The sequence below is a fragment of the Lates calcarifer genome, linkage group LG21, assembly GCF_001640805.2.
Source record: "Lates calcarifer isolate ASB-BC8 linkage group LG21, TLL_Latcal_v3, whole genome shotgun sequence".
In the NCBI taxonomy this organism is placed as follows: domain Eukaryota; kingdom Metazoa; phylum Chordata; class Actinopteri; family Centropomidae; genus Lates; species Lates calcarifer.
This window is the reverse complement of record NC_066853.1, coordinates 15,122,017-15,143,594: the sequence shown is the minus strand read 5'-3', so window position 1 is coordinate 15,143,594 and position 21,578 is coordinate 15,122,017. Positions and strand designations below refer to the sequence as shown.

The following is a 21,578-nucleotide window of genomic DNA, read 5'->3' as shown; positions in this document are numbered from 1 at the left end:
CCTCGGCTGTTGTCATGTCGCTGTCACCGACATTAAACCGTTCTCTTTTTTTCCCTCTCTCTCTCTCTCTCTCTCTCTCTCTCTCGCAACCGCGCCGTGTCTGGCTTTATGTGATGGGTGTGGCGACAGATACAATACCGTTCGCCTGTGTTTTTTTTTTTTCCCTCGACTGCCGCGAGCACGAGGATGCAGCTCGAGTCGACGCTGCCCACTGCGCACACATGGTTACCGCTGATAAGGCTGCCTCAGATTCACTCCCTCTGTGTTTTTTTTCTCCTCCTCTTCTTCCTCTTACATGCATGACCACAGAGGATTCATAACGCCCGTGTGTGTGTGTGTGTGTGTGTGTTGTGTGCGTGTGTGCGCGCGCGCGCCTCTGGCTGCTCGACAACAGCTCACATCTCACCCAAATAACACCGCTCACGCCTGCTGCTTCTGCTGCTGTGTATTATATTCATAGGTGATCTATCATATGAGAGCCATTCGGTGAAGACTATAGTCTCACATTTCTGTACATCCTGGTCTTTCCAGCAAGAATTTGTCACATTTTTTCATCTCGGCAGTTGTGTCTACCCCCCCCCCCCAAAAAAAAGGGGGGGGGGAGAGACTGTCATATTCCTGTCTGAAATCAAAGGGAATCTAAAAAGACGACTAAAAATCCAAAACATTCTCCATTTTGTCTGCAGATTGTTTTAGTCCTGCAGTAAAATCCTGCTGAGTAATAGCTTCGTAACACAATTAGATGTTTTTATCGCTATTTTTCAACCTGCTCTGGGTCAGTTTTGAGATACAACCACCCCCGCCCAACCCCAACCCAATCCAACCGCCCCGTCTCTGAAAAGACTTGAATACAGGCGTCATATTAGGCCTGTGCATGTAACATACAGAGGTGGCAAAACCAGCGACAAAAAACTGCATTAAGGGTAAGGTGTTGGTCTATTGTGAGCTGCCAGAGAGGCTTCAGTGCTCTCTGGCCTACATTCTTCCAAGTCTCTGGACTCTGCTGGAGGGATGAAAACCATTCTTTCAAAGGCTATTCTCTCATTGGTTGTTTTGATGATGATGTTGATGATAATTATGGCAGCTACAAGCACTGTCTAACATGTCATTTCAAAAGGTGTCTGCTCCAGATCTGTTGACCGTGAAGGCCGTGGCATATGATTCACATCCTCGTCAAAACACGCAGTGACACCCACCCACCCATGTCCTGAACACTGTACGCAAGCATTTGCATTTGTCAGATTTCTCCACTTATTTCTCCCGTTTTTTTTCTTTAGTAATGCATCACCTGTCTGCATGTATTCCTCTTAAACTGTGGCTCCAACCTGGTCAGGGGGATGCCAGATAATTAATAGATACATAGTGGATAATAGAATGACAGAAAATCCAGTCTTTTAGACATTTTCTTCTCTAATCTTTCTCTAATTGTGAACTCTAAAAGTGTTAGGCATTAATGAGTGTAAACAGAAAGAAGTGACATTCTTTGTGAACTTCTGTGGACTCATGATGTATTCAACCTGTGAAAAGAGGGCGCAAGCAAACTTTTAAAGGAATTTCTACCCAAAAGGTTTGGAACTACTATAAAACAAAGCCAGTTTCATCAGATCTGATGAATCTGCACTTTCCATGTTCCAGTGTAAACTGGTATAGCTGTGAGACCTGGTGTCGGAAGCTAAAGAGAACTTAGGCATCAAAAACCTCCTCTACTAAGTTAAGTGCCTGGAGGGAAAGCTTTACTCTGCACAAGACTCAATGACATACACAATTCAAAGTATGAGTCATAAGCTTTGAGTCCTAATTATCAATAGCTGTGCGGCAGGGAGTCCGTGTTCAGTCACACAGCTGTCTGACCAAACAGGAGAGACAGAGTCTCACATTTTTAAACTCATCTCCGCGGAGAGAGCTGCATGGAGGAGCTGTTTTCCACCAGCGACCAAGCCATTTTGAAGGTGAGGCATCCGCCAGACTCACAGATTCTCACAGTAACTGTTGGAGGAGGTGTGCAGTGGTGTGCTGTGACTGCTGCAAGGTCACGTTACCTATTCACCTCCCTCCAACCCTCACCTAAAGTTACAGAAGTGCTGATGCAAAACCAGAGCGTACTGTAGTCTGTTTCCACAGTGACACACAAACATGGCATAATGGCATTTGCTGCTTCATGAAGCCACTGGAGAGATTGTTTTTTCTTTTTTAAACCATGATAGAGTTTGATTTCCTACAAGCCAGGGCAGAGAAAGGATAAGAACAGTTAAGATAATCTGTTACGCAACACAACTATTAGTTTTACAGCTCTGCAAGGGGAGACTGGGGTTGGTTGTTACTAAAGGGCAGGAGGGAACATGAAATGTTTCTAAATTTTCAGTGCAGCAGGGACCATTGATGCTGCCCAGGAAAACAACGTGATTATTATTTTCAGCAGAGACCACACATATCCCTTGTTAAACACACGATTCATCAGATTCCTCTGTTATTGAGTTTCATGTGGATGTTTGAAAGCATCTTAGTAGATTTACTCAGTAACTGTACTTGAGTAACTTCTACCTCTACTTAGCTACATTTCAAAGGGAATGTTGGATGTTGTTCACTAGATCCACTTTACTGCAGAACAACTACTTTTACTTTGATACTGTTGATAAGACTTATGTACTTTTACTTAAGTAGGATTTGGAAAACAGGGCTTCTGCTTCTAATGGAGTATTTTACATTGTTTTATAGGTACTTTTACTTGAATAAAGGATCTGAGGGTCATACCCATCCACTTACTGCAAAAGTAACAACACAATATTTTTCTTTTCTGACAAGGTAGACTCAGAATCTCTGCATCTGCTTTCTGTCAGGTGCTCTGCCAAAAATAATGGGATGAAAAATTAATAGATATTTGTCTTTGAGTATAACACACTCGTTTATTTTTAGGGTCACTGTCCGGTGGGATACTCTCAGTCTGTCACCACTGTGAGCAAGCAGCCGTTTTGATGTCTGCAGTGGTGAAGGTTTTATTTTATGTCCTCTAAAGCAGAAGAACAGTGTGAAAAACTGAACAGTAAAATTACAGCACGGCATTTCTAATCTATAACGTTCAACCAAGACCAAAGTAAAGTCTTGCATTGTCCCTCTATTCCCACTTACTGTAAAGCTGTACGTTAGTGTGCTTAGTCACACCAACGTACAGCTTTCCAGGGTCTTGAGAGTCGCTGGACCCAAATGCTTCCAGACTCACATGCTTTAGTGACAGAGACATATGGATGTGTACACTGAGGGCCTCATCCAGCATCAGTCAGTCAGCCTGAAGCTGACTAACCTGTCTGCACCAAACAAGATGTTGAGCGTGCCGGCTGCTGAACAGATGTTCTGTTGCATGTCTGTTTATGGTGTTTTATAAGCTCTGCATGTCCTTATAGTCTCACAGTCAGCAGTGTTCTGCACAAGAGATTAGCCTTGCTTTTCACTTGCTGTGCTTAATTGTGGGTTAATTTTTCATTATAATGTTACTGAGGAAAACCTGAGCAATAATAGTATTTGACCAAATTAGATATATCTAGTCGTTTATATTACAGCAGTTCTTCATTATGCGTTTTATACATAACAACAAATTCAGGGTATCAACTATCCTGAATCTATCACTCTGACAAATAAAGGCATTACTAATCTTTTTAAGCAGGTGATGATGTGATGATAATATTCAAAAATCTACATTACAAAAAGTGTGTACATTAAACAGCAATACAGCATAAAGAATGAAATGAGTCTTCAGTGATAATCAAATGAGATTCTTGAATGTGCTATAATACACTTTAGGGTGAACAATTATATTTATAGTTTAGCTGCTGTGGTACAGGGTATTCAGTGTTTATTATGACTGAAATGAATAGCGATTAACTGATGAGTCAATTGACAGAAAATGCAGCGGTAGTAAATTCCTCATGTGTGAGAAAACTGAAAATTGTAGATGACAGTATCTAATTTGGCCTATTTCAAGTGGTTCTGCAGTGAATTATATGTCTTGAACTTTTCTTACTTACACCTTATTCACTGTTTTAGTCACGTTTTTGCTGCTTCCAGTATAAATCTGCCTTTACAGCGCTGGTAGAGACAATACAGCTTTCAGAGAAGTGACTGTGTTTGAAACTGGGCATTAAATGTATCATAAAACCTCTAATAACCAGGGCTGAAACAAGTCAAATTCACTGACTTCACCGTTGTGTTTTGTCTCTCCATCTATGAGGCAGCAGATGTGAATGACACATGCATTGCTTTGGCAGGAGGACTTAGGGTTTCAAAGTCACTTCCATTCTCCGCACTGCTGCTCAGATGAGAATCACTTGTCATGTTCAGTGGTCGTCAGTAGAGTCTGTGAGCAACTCATCCATTAAGTCTTCATATAGAGTGATTCTACTTCAGCCTTGCATTCTGACTATTTTCACACAGTATCTTCACTGCTATTATGGTAGAAGCACTGCACTTAGCTTTCAGTATCCCCACTGCGTGCATTAAAACATACTGTTGAACTTGTCTCAGCTGGAGGTAACACATGTATAGTTGCCATGGTTTCACATATCTCTCCACAACTGCATGTTACTGCCAGAAACTGTGCTCTTTATTGGTTAGTGTCATTAAAAATACACCTAGTCGTTAATATTCCAGGCAAAAAGACAGTCACGTTGTGAAAGTTAAGCAAAAAAGCTCCCTTTATCACACTGAAATCATCAAGCCTGAATTTTTTTCCTCTGTGCATCATGCCACCTTTCAAATCACTTGTGAACTCTATTAATACCACAGTGTTAATTGAGCTGAGCTGCTAATTCCTGACTCTTGATATTGTACTGTATAGCATCATAGTGTCATTTAGCCTCTCTGAGTTTGATGAACTTCACAAAACTCTGTTGACAGCATCTCCTTAGCGAGAACAAAAGCTGCTGTGGCCAAGGGGAGAATCTATATCCCCCGCTTGTGAAAGTAAGACAAGGAAACAGCATATTAAGAGTGTTATTGTTTTTTGACTTGTGATGACTTTCAGAAAGTTAATCCCATTGCGACCAATATAGAAACTTTCTGCAGTGCTTGGCAACACAAAGTGATTCCGCCTGCCAGCCAGCTGATCAGTACAGTGTATTCCCAGATGATTGATACTACTGTAGCTAAAACTGTTTCTCACTGTCAGTGCCGGAAAGTAAGTACATTTAAGTAAGTACTGTGCTGCATTCATCTGACAGCTTTAGTTACACCACCAATGAAGATTTTTCATTATGAAACATATAAAAATGTCAAACATTTCCTGGTTACAGCTTCTAAGAGATGAGGATTTGCTTCTGTTCCTGTAAATAATTTTAGTTGTTTTCTAATAATTTCAATGTTTATACAATTGTTGCATGAAACGTTGTGAAGGTGTCACTGTCAGCTTTGGGTAATTGTAACTTACATTTCTCACTGTTTTCAAAGGTTTGGGAAACTAATCAGCAGATGAATCCATAATTAATAGTTCAAAAATGGCTCAGTTCATGTTAAGTGCACTTAAATGTTGCTCATATGTCAATGTGGCAAGGCTAATGATTTTTCTGCATGTAGTACTTTTACTTTTGCTACTTGTAGTACATTTTCCTGATTATACTTACATACTTTGTACAAGTGTAATGACACACAGGAATGGAGTATTTTTACTGTGCTATCGGTACTTTCACTTTTAAGTGAAAGATCTGGATACTTCCTCCACCACTGCTCACTTAAAAGTATTAAGATTTTGACATGACTACCTAGCACTGTAAGAATGATGGCAAGTACATAATGATCCTTTTACATTTTTATCCATGTACAACCGTATACATGAACTTGATATTTGTATAGTTGATGACTTGCCTAAGGGAGAGCGTATAGCACAGCAACCTTCTGCCAAATCAAAACCTTCTGCTGCTGATGAGGATAATACAAAAATACAATAGACGCAGCTTACATCACTGGTTCCCAGAACTCTGAGTCCTTTAAAAAAACAGTGTTTATTTCAAAATCCTCATCACATGTTGCATTCATCTGTGAGATATGAGTTTAATTTGAGTAGTTTTTATAGGTGAAACTATCAAGGATTTCTCAAGATTAAAGCACAGGTTAGTGCTTATCATTTTGTATATATATATATATATATATATATATATATCTGATTGATTCATCATTGCACCAAGACTCTTCATTTGGTACCAAACATGTCAAATATTCATTTGCATTATGTGAATAGAAGTTTTCAAAGCAATGCAAATTTTATTTAGATATCAATAAAAAGAGCCATTTTCATTTTTTACTTTTGCCCTTTTGTAGGTCTATGCTATATAGTATTAACCATACTGTTTTAAAGTAACTAAATAAGCCACACTGTGAAGCAGAAGAAACTGTAAGTCCTGCTGAAACATAAACCCTTTAATGGACACATTGAAATCACCCAGCCACCAGGATGTGAAACTTTCTGCTTTGTTCGCTTGCCTTTTCCCTCTGATAGTCATGTGTGGGAACTTGAGCCACCTCCCTATCTGAACCTCAAGCTGCTTCTTAAAGTCCCACTCCTGTTCTGAGGGGCCTCGCTGACACTTTTAGCTGCAGCTTTTTTAATGAAATCCAAAGCCGAATGTGTGTCAGCTGCAATCTTCAGTATGTAAACTAAAACTCTTAAGAGCAGAGAGCAAAAAATAGCTCGCACATCCCGAGGATTCTTTATAGTTTTAAGTTAAAAATGCAGGCTATAGCTTAAATATACTTAAATTACAGCGTTAGTGGAAGAACAATAAGTCGCAGAAATATTAGGAAGGTGAAAAAAGACTTGCTTCACAAGCACACTAATAATAGCTGCAGGAAGGGGGTTGGGGAGCTCTATGGGAATCTTCAAAGAGCAGGTTTTGACACTCACAGAAGGTTACTTAGAGATAAGAATATCCATCAAAGAAACTGTGACAGTTATGACCAATATACAGCCATATATAGTATACATTAGCATTTCTTTGAATCACTTATGACTTGGAGTGCCATTATCCCTCCAACCTGTGTATCACTTATCTTGAGCAGCATAGAGATCATGAACATGCACTGATATGAGCCAGATTTATTAAATAATGATTCAAAATGTTGATAATAGTTAAGATTTGGCTGTATTTTGGGGGTTTGTGCTGCCTCTGCTTGGTCTACTGTTCCTGAATAGATTTATAATGATGTATTATGTGTCTGCAAAGACAGGTTGCACCACTGTTTGCTCTTAAGTGTCTCTCCTAATGTGTGCAGAACTGTGAGATGTTTGCCCTGTATTCTGTTCTGACTAAGATAATCCAGCAGCTAAGAGGAGGTATAGGCTTCATATCACTGAAGTGCAGGAAGAACATTTAAGACCTATTTTTTGTAGGGCTTTCAAAGGTGTTTACATTTGAGGATGTAATGTCTTTTGTTTAACTAAATTCCAAGGGGAAAAAAAATTAAAGTTTTTACAAACAGAGAAAGTCTTAGATGAAAATAAAAATTATGAACAAAACATTTGTACATTAAATACAGTGAGCACTGTGTGTAGATGTATATGCAAAAGCCAGACTGTTGTATACAAATTTTTACATGAAAATAATCATCTGTTAATAATCATCTATTCTAACTTGTTTATGAGACATTTGCACAAATAAAGCCCAGCAACTGTTGTTTTATGGATACTGCAATAGAGCTGCAATCTCTACATTACGTTCCTTGATATACTGTAGATGTCAACGCTCATACTGAAGAATATAAAGCATAAATTTCTTTCATTTATCCAACCTGTTATAATCTTCTTTTGTGTAGAAGAAATCTGCAGTTTCATTTCACTGTAGGTTTTTTATAATACTGCAGGCTGATGTGCTTTAATATCCTGTGCTTACTCCAACACCTTAAATAGCTTGTTTGGTGTTAGACCTGTCTGTCAGGTTTGCAGGAACAGGACTCATGGGTTTGAGATTGAATAAATAAGTGGATTAAAAACTAACACTATAGTGCATTATTCATATTGTGAAAGATATACGTTCACAGTGTAAATGTTGCATAGAGGCAAAAAACGCCTCGTGCTGAAAATACATTCCACAGGAAATGAAGGTGTCAGTAAGCAACACCTGTAATATGACTCACTGCGATACAGTGATGGTGTCACTAATTTGCCTCAGAGTGAGGTTCACCTCAGTTGACTGATGTATCATGAACAAGCTGAATATCATGATTTCCTGCACATATGGATGGATTATGTGACAGTAAGCCCCTGGACACAGAGATGTAAAAAACCCCTCACCACTTCTACAAAGGAGAAGACACCCAAACTGATAGAAACACAAAACAGCAACAAATGATGCGCCAATTTACAGTTGCTGTGCGTCACTTTGTGGTCATTTTGTGTCTTTCTGTGGTCATTTAGCTGACCTTCCAACAAAAAAACAGTCACTTCAAACAGTCACTTCAGACATAGACATTTTTCCCTCCCATATTCAACTCTGATGTATACATATGAACAGTCCTTGCAGGGAAATTATGACTATGGAAACGTGTCACTACACCTATGAAATGATGTAAATGTATAGAATTTTCTAGAAGATGCAACAAAGAGCAAACAAAAGGGAACCTGCAACACAGCAATGATTGCCTAGCAACATTCACAATCAACACTGCAACAGTGTGAGGAAAGCAGGATGGTTCTGATGGTGCAGAAATATTCAAAGACAACATAAGTTCATTTATTTTCCCCTTTTCATCCTATTCATAATTTAATGTGTGGATCAGAGGGTTGTATTCACACACTTCCATTTTGGCAAACATTAACATGGGAGTTTAGATGACTGAAAGACTACCTTTAAATTCTGCTTATGTTTTTTATGACTAAGAATAGAAATTGCACATAAACACTCCCTGTAATACAACAGTTTTACTGAAGAATCATAAAATCAACAATATATGATATGAATATCATTATAGTCCATACATTAACATAAGATGGTGCTGTTATTTTGATGTGTCTGATGTTTTGACAGCTCCAATAATGTCTGGTTTTACACTGCCACCTACTGTTTGTCTGCAGGAAACCAAGCAGCTGCGTACAGTTCCATGTCTAAGCAATGAAATAAATAAAACTCGATCATAAATTACAATAACTGAATCTCAGAGGGATCCCTTTGTTGCCAGCAGCACAGGCCTACTTACAGAGTATAGTGCTGTTTTTGTGCAGAATACTGCAAAATGTTCTGGTTATGTTTTCACTGGATTTTACATTTTGCACGGTCAGTGATTTTATGATGCCGTGGTAATATCTGTTTTGGTGTAGGATTAGGAATGAGTATAGGTCCAGTGGAGGGACTGGTGTTGACTGTAGAGATCAAAAAGCACATTGGCACAGTGATGTACAGGCATTTCCTGTCTGAGAGCGGTCCATCTTCCGCCCTGATGCCCTTGTAGTGTAGATTATTAGTGCCGCTTAAGCCCTCTGCGTTTTCTTACAGGCAACAACCTTTTGCAATGTAGATAGATAGATAGATAGATAGATAGATAGATAGATAGATAGATAGATAGATACCTGTCTGGAAAACAGTAGGCTATAAGGTTCCCCTTGACCTTTACTCACACACAAAGCATGCCTGTGATCCAAACCAATTTACTCGGTTACAGTTTGTTTAAAAGACACCAAAAGCAAAATTGAAAATCGTGGCTCATTTGTAATCAAAATATGACACAATGGTTTCTCGCACCACCGTATTCAGACTACTATTAGTACTCCCACTGAAATATTTAACCACTAGAGGGTGTAGGTCGACACTTTCCCACGACAACATACGCTCAGGATTGTGGGTTTGTGTTGAAGGACGAGGAGGAGGAGGAGGAGTAGCTACATCTTTGGCACCACCTATCGCCTGTCAGACAGCGTTGAGGGCTCGGCCCCCCTTTACCCCTTGTAGCTATGGAAACTCGTCGGTGGCAACATCCACCAGTCTGTTCTGCCCCCATCCTCATACCTCTCAGAGGTGCTGAGTGTGTGTAACTGTAACCGATAAATGAGACGCTGCAAGATGGCGATTGCGCGGCTCCTGGCTTGTTTTGTTCTGTACATCAGCCTTGGTAAGTTATTTTTCGTTCTTTACAACGCTATTGCGAAATCGCTTGTGCACTTAAGGAGGCGCGGCTGCCGTTAAGTTAGTTAATCAAAGCTGTGACGGAGCCGTTAGTGCTAACGTTAGACCAGATGTTAGCTTGATAGAAACAGGCTGATGATTGTCAAGAAAGCTTTATCGTTATGTGTTGCTTTGTTGCGTGGGGCAGTTTTAATGTCAGTCAGATGTTTTTCCTTTAACGCTAACGTTACGTTGCTGTTGTGCGAATCTAACCTGATAAATGGCGTATATTAGTTGTAAGAACAACCTTCACGTTTTCACGTTTTAATTCATTAACGTTTCACAGCAGCCACTCACAACAGGACGGGACACGACGAAAGCGTTAAATGTCGCTTTATTTCTCTACTGAAGGAACCTTTTGACAAAGCCTCGACATTATTATGTGTTTACTTGTCACTGGCGAGTAATTCCGGGGAAATTTCCAGAATGAAAACAAAGCAAAACGTTACTTTGGGCGAAAAGAAGAGGCGACCACAACAACACATGCTGAGGAGACCTGTTCGTCCTAACGGTCCTGACATGAAGGGTACAAGAAACCACAGGCCTGCAACAGCAGCTCAGATAACATGCGTCCACTGTGTGCTTGTGCATGCACCATAACCGACCCATACAATTTAATATACCATGTTGAATTTATGGGTAACACTGTCTGATTAGGCACCATTTATGAAGGCTCTGTAGTCTGTAACTATTGGCTTTGTTAATGGTTAATAAATGCTTTACAGATCACTTACAAGCCATTAGTAACTACAACTTCTGGGTTGCCAGCAGGACCGGATTAACCTAATGAGCAACCATTTGTTTTTTGGCCCCTTATGACCCCCAGTGTATATGGTGATTTCAGTATTTTCTAAGACACACAAATTACCCAGTACTCTAGAGCTAAAATGATTCGTGGCTTCATCAATTAGTTGCTGACTGGGGATTTATTGGCAATTTTTGAATATTCATCAATCATTTAAATCTTTTTAAGTAAAAATGGTTAAAATTCACTAGGTTCAGCTTGTCAAAGGTCATACTTATTTATTTTCTGTTACCCATAACAGTAAACTGAAAGGATCGAGACTACAAGCATTATTTTTTATCATCAATTAATCTGCCAGTTATTTATTTTGATTAATTTATTAATCCTTTAATCTATGAAACACAAAAAGGTGATGTCATACATAAAGATATTCAGTTTACAGTAAAAGAATTAGATGTTTTATTCAGATAATATTTGTGCTTATTGAATTATTTTTGCTAGAAAAATTACTGGAACAGGTAATCCATTATTTTTCTGTCTATCAATGAATCAGCGAAGAGACGGACAAAACAAAATAATAATAGTTTTAAAACTGATAATAATTCAATCTGTGCTTCTGCAAGACCAGCCCCACAACAGTCAGTAATGAAGGACACCATCTTAGATGACATTGGACGTTAGTGTTTCCAATCGATAAGTAGCACAACCAGTTGATATATTGGCTTATTACTGATCTAGTAGAGCTTATAAATATAAGTTCAGGCTGCAACTAACTACTGTCTAATAGTCTAAGGTGATATTTTCACATTGTTTTGTTTGATTCACAAACATATTCAGAGTGTGATGATATAAAACAGAATCCTTGTATTTGAGAAGCTGAAAAGCTTGAAAAGTGACTCCCACTAATTAATTAATTGATTAATTGACTAAGTTTCAGCTCTACCATCAGTCCTAACTAGTTCAAATTCCATTTTTCTAACCAGCTTGAGTCCTTACCAAGTGGTGGATTGGATAATACAGTATGTGTACTGACCTTTGGTGATCATGTGGTGATTGATGACGGTGGGTGGGCTGTCATCAGCGCAGTAGGTCGGGGGCATCAGCTGAAAATGCAAAGTCAGTCAGTCATGCTCAGACTATGTGGTGGATGGACATGCCTCACTGTCCCTGCCCCTAAAACAGCTGGAGCTTTTGGGTTGATCAATGCAGCTGATGGCTGAGTGATATGTTGTATCCACCCTGGTGTGTGTTTGCTGTGAGGTCACCCTGCTGCTGCTGTTAGGGAGTGAAAATTGGCAGTGAAGTGGCTCGGTTGCAAATGGCAGATTGCATTAGTGAGTGTTGAACTTTTAACCCTAGGTCTTCTACAAGTGTGAATCAAATGAGTAAGTGGCTGACAGGCAAAGCTCACATTTATTAGACGGTCCACACTACTGTGGTTCTGAGACAGGTCTGACCTTATAGCTGATGTAGTGGCTAAATGTAGCTCTCAAGTATAGCAGCAGTTGCATTTTTAGATGAATCTTTAATAGTCAAAAATTCCACCCTTAAATCTTAAGACTGCCTTTAGGCTTGAACGATGAATGTGAATTAGAATTAGCATTATTAAATTCATACTTCATATACAGTAATTGGGACTCACTGGTGCATAAAGTTGAATTGTTTGATTTGAATTAAGACAAAATGAATCATTTTGCCTACTTCCTCTAATTGTGATTTTGGAGTAAGATGATGTCAATTCCATAACACCGAATTTCATTAAATTTCCTCACCATGTTATTCCACGCTGTATTAAATATATACTTTAGCAGCTTGTTCCTGCTCTTAGTTTCAGCTATTTATTTGGCAACTTATCTGTTCTAAAATGCTGGGTTATTTATTATTTTAGTATTTACACTGGAGCTGCAGCTAGTGATTCTATACGATTAATCTGCAGATTATTTTCTTGATTAATTGATTAATGCCCAAAACCCAAAGATACTCATCTTACAGCTTGAACCAGAGAATCATTAGTATTTTCGTCTTTTTCAAAAAAATTATACAAACTCTAAACATGTTTTTATGGCCACACCGTTCCATCAAATGAAAATATGGTTGATGATTTGTGGACATTTTCCCAAAATACAGCGTGATATATCTGGTGTCTTTTATCATTACTTTGTGCAGCCTGGTGCATCATGGGACAGTGAGACTGGGATCCTGCAGTGTAGGGACTTTTTCTGCACCAACATCATTAGAAGACAGAAAGGCAAAGCACAGTGTCATGTGTCCCTTTCTTACACTCCCCCCCAGTATTTATGACAACATGACTGTCACCATCTAATCTACTGGAGTGATTAATTGTTATTACACAGTCAGTCAAGTATGCTGTGAATCCCAGTGGTCCTTTGGTCCTCATGCTGCTCCATGTCGCTCGCAGCTAACTCTGACTACAGCATATTTGCAGCGACTGCACTGGAATGTCTGGGAAAAGGGCTTTTTATAGATACACTAGATCAACAACTTTTTGTTGCAGGGATGGGGATGGGTGGTTGTTTTCACATTTAGCGCATAAGAGGATTGCAGAACGTGGCTATTTAAGAGCGCGTTTCTCTCAGAACAGACTATAGACCTACTTTGTCTATGCGTTACAAAAACAGAGGGATTAAAAATGAGCCTGTGTTTGCTTTCCAGCAAGCAATGAAGATTATTTTCAGAATTCAAAAATATTGTCTCCTCCTCAGCCTACATTGTGTCACTGGGGGACCAAGCATTGTTGTATGAATGCCTTTATTCTAAGCCCATATTAGTAATTAGTTACACATTGTCTTGTTAATTGACTGTGGTTATTCTTTCCCACGGCCTACTTTTTGTTTTGTTTGGGCAGAGATGAAGTGCCTTTAATAAGATTGTATTAACAGTGTTCCTGGTTGTGCTGTTGATACACCAGTTATAGATTTTGGTTAACCTAGTATCTGCTCAGCCTTATTATGTTCGGGGGGGGGGGGGAGAAAAGTTTTTTCCTTATTTTCTGACATTTTTAGCCACAGGGATATGGGGGAGGGTGACATGCAGCAGAGGTTGCCTCTAAGGACCTTTTATCAGTGTTCCAGAGTGCTCTCCAAAAACAAATGGACTCTAACACATTACACACTGTCATGTTGTAATCCCTGAATTAATGAATTTTTAATGCGTATTTGTTGTGTTTTTGTTAAGTAATACTTTGCAGTGTGATTGTAGCAGATTTGATTAAATGGATAAAATTTGAAAGAGCTGTAGTTATTTTGTTCCTGAAAACGAGCCCTCACGATTTTGCCCTCAACTCCGCACTGTCTCAGAAGGAGCAGCTCAAAGCATAGTTTTTAAGCTAAGGGCCCAGTACGTGCATATGTCCAGGGAGCGTTTGTTTTGGACAAGCTTTCCTTGTGTCTCTCAGGATGTCCAGTCACAGCTGGGGTAAAAATAGCTCTTGATGCACAGGGTGGGAAAGTCAGCAAACAGCGACGGAAGCTGAGACCTGGGAGTCAGATCTCATCAGCGTCTACAGCTGTGCTTATATGACTGGATGCTTTGGCAGGACCCATGTTTTCATCACTCTCAGGCCGAGCGTCAGCTATATGCCTGCTCCCCTTGGCTCCAGGTTGTACTGTACGTCTAAGGGTCACTCGTGTGCCAACGAAGCTGCTTTGAATAAATACCTCAGAGTTAGTCAGAATGCCTCGGGCTAACAGGAGTGGCTGTCTTTCTCTATTTAAAGCCTGCTGAGATGACTATTATTGTCTACTTGCAGCCTTCGTTTGAAACCCTTCATACTGCCCCCACGGGGAGCGGGAATGCCTTCATTACTCAGCATGGGTGCTGTTAGTTGTGTGTCTACCCAGCAATTACAACATTTGGAAGTGGCACAGACACAATAGGTTGAGTGTAGGGTACCAGTGCAAGGTGGAAACGTGCTTATTTATCCTCAGCATTTCCAATCAGATTCACTGTTGAATTATGTGTACATCTGATATGGTAATTTTCACATTTTCCTAATTTGTTGTTGTTCTCCACGACTCCAAAACCCTCTCATTTTCTGCTCAAGCTGGCATTCTCCTTTTTTTTTTTTAAAGACAATTTGTGAATTATGCCTCTTGCCATTAAAGTCTGACATTTACCAAATAACACTGATTGCTTTAAGGAGTTCATTCAAGCAAGGAACTTAAAATAAGTATATTTCACGTGTTGTTGTTGTGCCAGAGGGAAACCAAGACAGCTGATTAAATATGTTTCAAAATTAACCACATTCCTGCTGTTAGGTTATTTTTGTGCCTCTGAATTTGTTTTGTTTGGGGATTTTGATAAATAATTTATTCTGTGAACCTCAGTCTAAATTAGTGTCACAATTTAGTGAAGAGGCCCTTGTATATTGTATTGTTTTAGGGCAAGTGGCTTTTAAACAACAGCTTGGCCCATTTTAGTTTTAACTAAATGGATAAATTGCATTGATTTGCATTCTCCATTTATTCACTGAAAAAATCTTTTGTCAGTGAATAATAGCACATTGGCCTAAATACTGAAATTATTTGTTAGAGAAAAGAAATGGGGGTGCTTTGCTCTAATGGGTGACACATCATTGACCAATTCCAGCTGTTACTCAGAGGCATTTCTTCACGCAAACACTTGTGAGCTACTGATGTAGATGCTCATATTCTTAATGACAAAAATCAAGCATCCCCACCCATCTTTTCTTTTTCTGCAGTTTTTGTTGCCAGGAGACCTCTACTTTTCAGCATAAAAGTCGGTAGTTAAAGAAATGGGAAACTCTTGTGTATGTGCATCATGTCAGGTTATGCTGAACTAAAATAGCCTAACATAATTAAAATGAAGTCATCATAAATAATAAGTGTCCCTTGTTTATAAATTTACTTTGTAACATTCCTTGACAAAACTTTGTCAGACCAGGCTCTACTGCAGTCTTTAGTACAAAGACTGGAGTCTTATCTTGAGATGTGACTTGTCTCTGAAGCAGTTTGCCTTCAGTCTCAGTCAAACAAACAAATTGATTTTGGCCCTTAAAAGCTCCTTGGTTGCCTTGTTTGTTTGCTTATTGTTAGTGTCCTGCTGCATTGTCCTAAAACTAGAGGGACCACGTATAAAAAGCTTCCTGCACTAGCTCCTCAGTATGCATGGAAACACCCTCAAACAAAAATGGTGAAAAGCTGAAAGTCAGCACTTCAGCCTCAGTCAGGGTTTCCATCCAAATGCAGCATGCTGTAGCAGAGCCAAAACAATAAAAATGTGTCACTGTCCAAATATTTACAGACACCACTGTATTAATTTTTTTATTGCAGCAATTTAACTTTTAATACTTGCTCTCTCTGTTATGATGATTCATCATGGAGCAAATTATTTAGCAGTTCACCATGACACAGGAACCAAATTACATATTGAAGCCAGAATATTTGTATTACGAGTCAGTTTATACGACTATAAAGTGCAGTACATGTTCATTAAAAATCTTCAACTTACACTATTTTGGCCTCAGGTGTTAATCTTCTTAAACAGAAATGGGAATGAATTATTAAGATATGTTTACCCTAAATCAAATCCCAAGCCTCTCACACTCTTTTAGTTTCTATATTTATCTCTCTAATCCACTGTTTATTAGGCAACATGCCCAGTAGATAATGTTCGCTAATGAAAAAGCTTGTGTGTGCCATCAGGGTTACTCAGTGTTTAGTGTCTTTTTTCCTTTTTTTTCCCTCCACAGGCCACATTCCATCAGCTAGTCGGTGTAACCCTGAGAACCACGGACAAGATTGTGTGGGCAAATGAGTTTGAGCGTAAGTTGCTGGAAAATCACCCTAACCTATTTAACTAAAGTAGCTTTTCTTTTCCTGATTCGGGTTCTCTTTCTCCTGCTCTCATGCGCTCTGTTTCCTCCACAGCCATCGAGCTGACCTGTTTAATAGAGTCCATCTCAACAAACAACCCGAGGATTGAATGGAAAAAAATAAAAAACGGTGTCCCCAGTTACGTGTACTTTCAAAACAAGATATCAGGTAAACTGCTTGGAAACTCTCTCTTTTTGAAAACCTCATCAGCCAGGAGACCACAGCATTTCAAAGCAATGTCCCAGGACTCAGAGCTTAGCTGAATGAATGGTACCTTGAGAGAACTTGGCACTCGATTCTGTTTTTGAACTGTGAAGTCACGCTGTGTATTTGAATGAGCAATTGTAAAGTGCATTTTTTTTGTTCTCTCTATAAAGGGGACTTGGAGCACAGAGCTCAGCTCAGAGAACCAGCCAACATTCTGATCTTCAACACCAGTAGGTCAGACACTGCAGAGTACCGCTGCGAGGTGGCCGCCATCGATGATCAAAGGGACTTTGATGAGATACTTATTAGTCTTGCAGTAAGAGGTATGGTGGGCATGTACTTTGCTGTGATACCACATCACTGATGACGGGTTACAGCTCATCTGTATTTATATTATTGTGGGTTAATAGAAGAACAGATCATTATTTTGCTTTGATTTAGTTGCTCGTCTTTGTTTTTTATTATTATGGAAAATATATATTAGGGTTTTATTTGGGGGGGGGGTTTCAATATAAAATCTTAGTTATCATCTATCAGGATCAGCCTGCTTACGTCCAGTGTTTCCAGTCTGTACTCTAAGCTAAGCTAACCATCTTCTTACTGTAGCTACATATTTATTGGGCATTTGGGCATTTATTGTGGTTTCAATTTTCTCACCTAACTCTCTGCAAGAAAACAAATAAGTGTATTCCCTGAAATGTTGCACTATTCCTTTATTTCATACAGTCAACAGCTGCCCTGGCTTGTAAATGTGATGCAACCTCTTGTTGACTGATGTGTGTCTGTGTGCAGTGAAGCCTGTCGTACCTCGGTGCAGTGTGCCAGAGACGGTCACGGTGGGAACGTCGACAGAGCTGCGATGTCTGGAGAACGAGGGCTTCCCCGCTCCTCTGTATCGCTGGTTCCATAACAACGACGAGCTTCCTCAGGACCCCAAGAACAGCCCCAAGTTTGCTAACTCTTCTTACAGCATCAACCCTGACACTGGAGGCCTGGTAAGAAAGACAGAGACATAACCTTGCCTGTTATTGGTACATTAATGACTGTTTATTTTAGTTTTCACTGTCTGTGCAAACCATCACCAAAAGCATAGAAATCAACATTATTATAACTATAATATCAGAATATAACAACATGTCTGAGTCAAATGGGAGGAAGTACCTGGCTGACTATTCTATTCTATTTGTGGATGGGACTCTTTAGCATCAAGAATATTCAGTGACATTTTATCTAATGTAAATGTGAACAGCTTAATCTGAAAAAACCCTTAACCATCATATGACTAATAGCAGGATTAATCCATGTTTGTAAAGATAGCTAGCAAGGACGCTAAACCATCAACTGGCATATGGTATGAAAGGAAGATAATGTTGCATACAAAACCAAGGTGATGTGTTTAAAGCTCACTTCAAAAACATAATAACTGGGTAAAGGTTTTACATGTTAATAAACACATTTCACATCCATATAAAATGTCACAGAACAATTGAAGACAGTGGCATAGGAATTTATCCACAGGCAGACATCTTAAAGCATGATCATGACGATGACAATGCAGCTGTGTGCCAATGCACTGAAACATTTCTAAAAATGTCTCCTCAGAAATTTCGAAGGGTGAGGAAGGAGGATGCAGGGGAGTACTACTGCCAGGCAAAGAATGATGCAGGACATGCACAGTGTCCCCCACAAATGATGGAAGTCTGTAAGTGACTTGTGTACATATGCAGTTTTGAGGCAATTTCTAAGACTTTGTGAGAAAATATATGTCCTGTTGGTTTCTGTAGTGTTGCTGGACAATACTTGAACCCAGAAGCAAACGCAAAGAAAGAAGGGTGAGGTTTACATGAAGGAGAGAGACTTTGTTTAGCAGGTGGATCTGACAAAACAAGGTTTGGCAGGCTATCAAAAAATAAATGAAGGTAAAATATAACAGGCAGGAACTGCCAAAAAAAGCTAGAGGATCCAATCTTTTTGCATATCCCAACATGCACTAAGGCAGAGCACACCCTGGATAGGTTACTTATCTGTTAGAGTTAATAATGCCTTCAAGTGGGGACCTTTTTATCATGTTACAATGAGGAATGCACAGTCCACTGATGTGGTATTAAGTGAGTGTGAGTGGAAAGTTTGTTTTAACAGAGTTCAGGTGTAGAGGTTATTATTTCTCATTCCTAAACATGCCTTTGAAATACAAAAGGAAAAAAAACACGAAACCACGCAACCTTCTTGAAAACAAACAAGGCAAAAACCCATTTCTGCAGGCAATCCCTAAGCAACAGTGTTCGCACGACTGAAACCATTTGGAGGCCGAGCTCATCGTGCACTCATCTTCCCATGTCAAAAATAACTTCCAGTTGAAAGGCAGCAGAGAGACGACTAATTCATCTAACCAGTATGTCTTTGTAAGTGTAGTCTACTCAGTAAAGTCCCAGCCAGTTAGAAGAATGGAGCGGCTGTCCTCACAGTGTCAAGTTATCTATTCCAATGTAGTAGGAATTTGTTGATTTGAAAGGTTGTTTTCTGCTGTAAATAGCATACTGAATGAAACAGCAGCAAGTATTTGTGGTAAACTGTTTACAGACTGTTTTATAAAACTAGCAGATATACATTGTTTACACTGGTTACTGATTATTGCTTGTTCTTTGATTAATCATATAGTATTTAAAATGTCAAAATTAGTAGCCATTTTCCATCCATAATAAGATGGACCAAGAGCTGAGTGATATTTCTCAGGCCTCCTAAATCTGTTAAGATATCATCTCTGTGCTCTGTTTAAGGTGACGTCGACATCCTTGGGATTTTCCTCAAGTGCTTCTGTGCAGTGGTTGTGTTCCTCTGTTTGGCTGCATCCATCTGTCATTCCCTTAGACGTGGATGCTTCCACAAAAAAGGTCACAATGAAAATAAGTGAGTATGAACTACATCCCTGAAGAAGGAAGGAGGCCATTATTTTGTCTTTTTCTATACTATATCAAATATTTTTCAATATTTTTTATGTATCTCTTTATTTATTTCAGTTACAATTGGCCAGCACAGAGTGATGGTGTTGACTATGGTGATGCAGATGAGGTAAACAAGATCTGTGAGACATACACAGCATTTTATTACGTGTCTTATTTACTACGAACAAAGGAAACTGTGAAAGGGCGAGTTTTGGACAAGCTCATTTTCTCATTTTTATTTTTCACAGGGTCATTTTCGCCACAAGTCTTCGTTCATCATTTGACAGCTGAGACAGAGGATGAGATGGAACCAAGACAAAGACAAAAACTGTTGAGGTTAACTTGCAACAACGATGCTCCAGATGGTAAAGTTTGAGGTGTAACATGGCACATTATTATCTAATGCACATCGAAATCAAATCAACCAACTTGCCAAAGTAATTTTAATATCATTTTATGGCACAGTATCATGGTTTTTATAACATAACAGCGTTTTTTATTCTCTTCTGTTAGGATTCATTTCCATTTGAAACACTGGGTTTGACACCTTGTTTAGTTTTTTTAGTCATTTTCCAACATGTTTTTATCATACAGTAAAACCATTTCAAAGCTGTGAAATTTGATATTTGGCCCACGGTGTCATTGCAAAAGATGCTGGAAGCTACATTCCTTCCTCCTTGTTTTTTGGGACAAATCCTCTTTTATAACTCTTAAACTTTTTACTGTGTACACTGAAATTGTTTTACAAAACTCCTTTACATTATCTTTGTTCATAAGATAAACATGTTCTTAGTTTGTTTCCTGTGGGGAAGATTAGAAACTTGGTTTTGTATATACTGTAGTTAGGCAGGCAATAAGTAGCAGACTGCAAAAGGCTGATGAGCTCAGATTGATATGGCACAATTTATTAGCCTTTATTATATTTACAGACAATAACAAGTATGTACAAGTACAGATTAACCCTTGAATTTGAATACCATATATCCCACTATGCTGCAAAATCAATATGTACTATAAAGGTGGTGAAGTTTGATTTTTAGAGTGCTGTTTCTGTGTATAAGTGACCTTCTGTACTTTACTAATTTTTTTGTGAGTATTGGACATATTGTCCAGTTTTGACTCAGTATTTAATGTACATAAATATATACATTTTTTGATCTTTTAATTTTCATACATTGCACTCCATACCTTATTGTAAATATGGCAATAAAACTGTTTGTTGGAGATAAATTTACAGTATTTACTGTCCAGTGTGTATATGCAGTGTTGAGCCTGTCAGTATTAATAGTATATGGTTTCAAATATTAGTGTCAATGATTTGTGTAACAACTCAGGAACTGTTGTAAAATGTCCACTGTTCATTTGATATTAATGCTATATGTTCATGTTATTTTGTTACTATTAAATACATTTGAACTGTAAATGTTTGGAGACTCAAATGGATTAATAAGTAACTATACAGAGGCAAGTGACTAGGAAGAAAAAGCAATTGTGACATACTGAGGGCTGTCTGCAGTGCAGGCAGAAGTATGCAGATACTTAAGTATTTTAACTTCACATGACACTGTGTGAATAAGGTAATCTATAAACTTTGTCTTAACTAAGTTTATAAATTAGTCAGTACTCATCTTGTTATTAACATGTCATGGCTTCTGATGGAAATATTCAGATAATTTATTCAAGTAAAAGTACA

General features: G+C 38.8%; 1 protein-coding gene across 1 annotated transcript; it reads left to right on the top strand.

Annotated features, from left to right (window-relative positions):
* Positions 1 to 9,815: 9,815 nt before the first annotated feature.
* Positions 9,816 to 21,327, top strand: jam3a (junctional adhesion molecule 3a). The gene is made up of 10 exons (XM_018668262.2): positions 9,816 to 10,087; positions 15,872 to 15,881; positions 16,628 to 16,685; positions 16,791 to 16,904; positions 17,114 to 17,266; positions 17,736 to 17,938; positions 18,546 to 18,645; positions 19,721 to 19,850; positions 19,961 to 20,012; positions 20,134 to 21,327. The coding sequence occupies exons 1-10, from the start codon at positions 10,020 to 10,022 to the stop codon at positions 20,167 to 20,169; spliced, it is 924 nt and encodes a 307-aa protein (XP_018523778.1). The 5' UTR covers positions 9,816 to 10,019; the 3' UTR covers positions 20,170 to 21,327.
* The last annotated feature ends 251 nt before the right edge of the window (positions 21,328 to 21,578 follow it).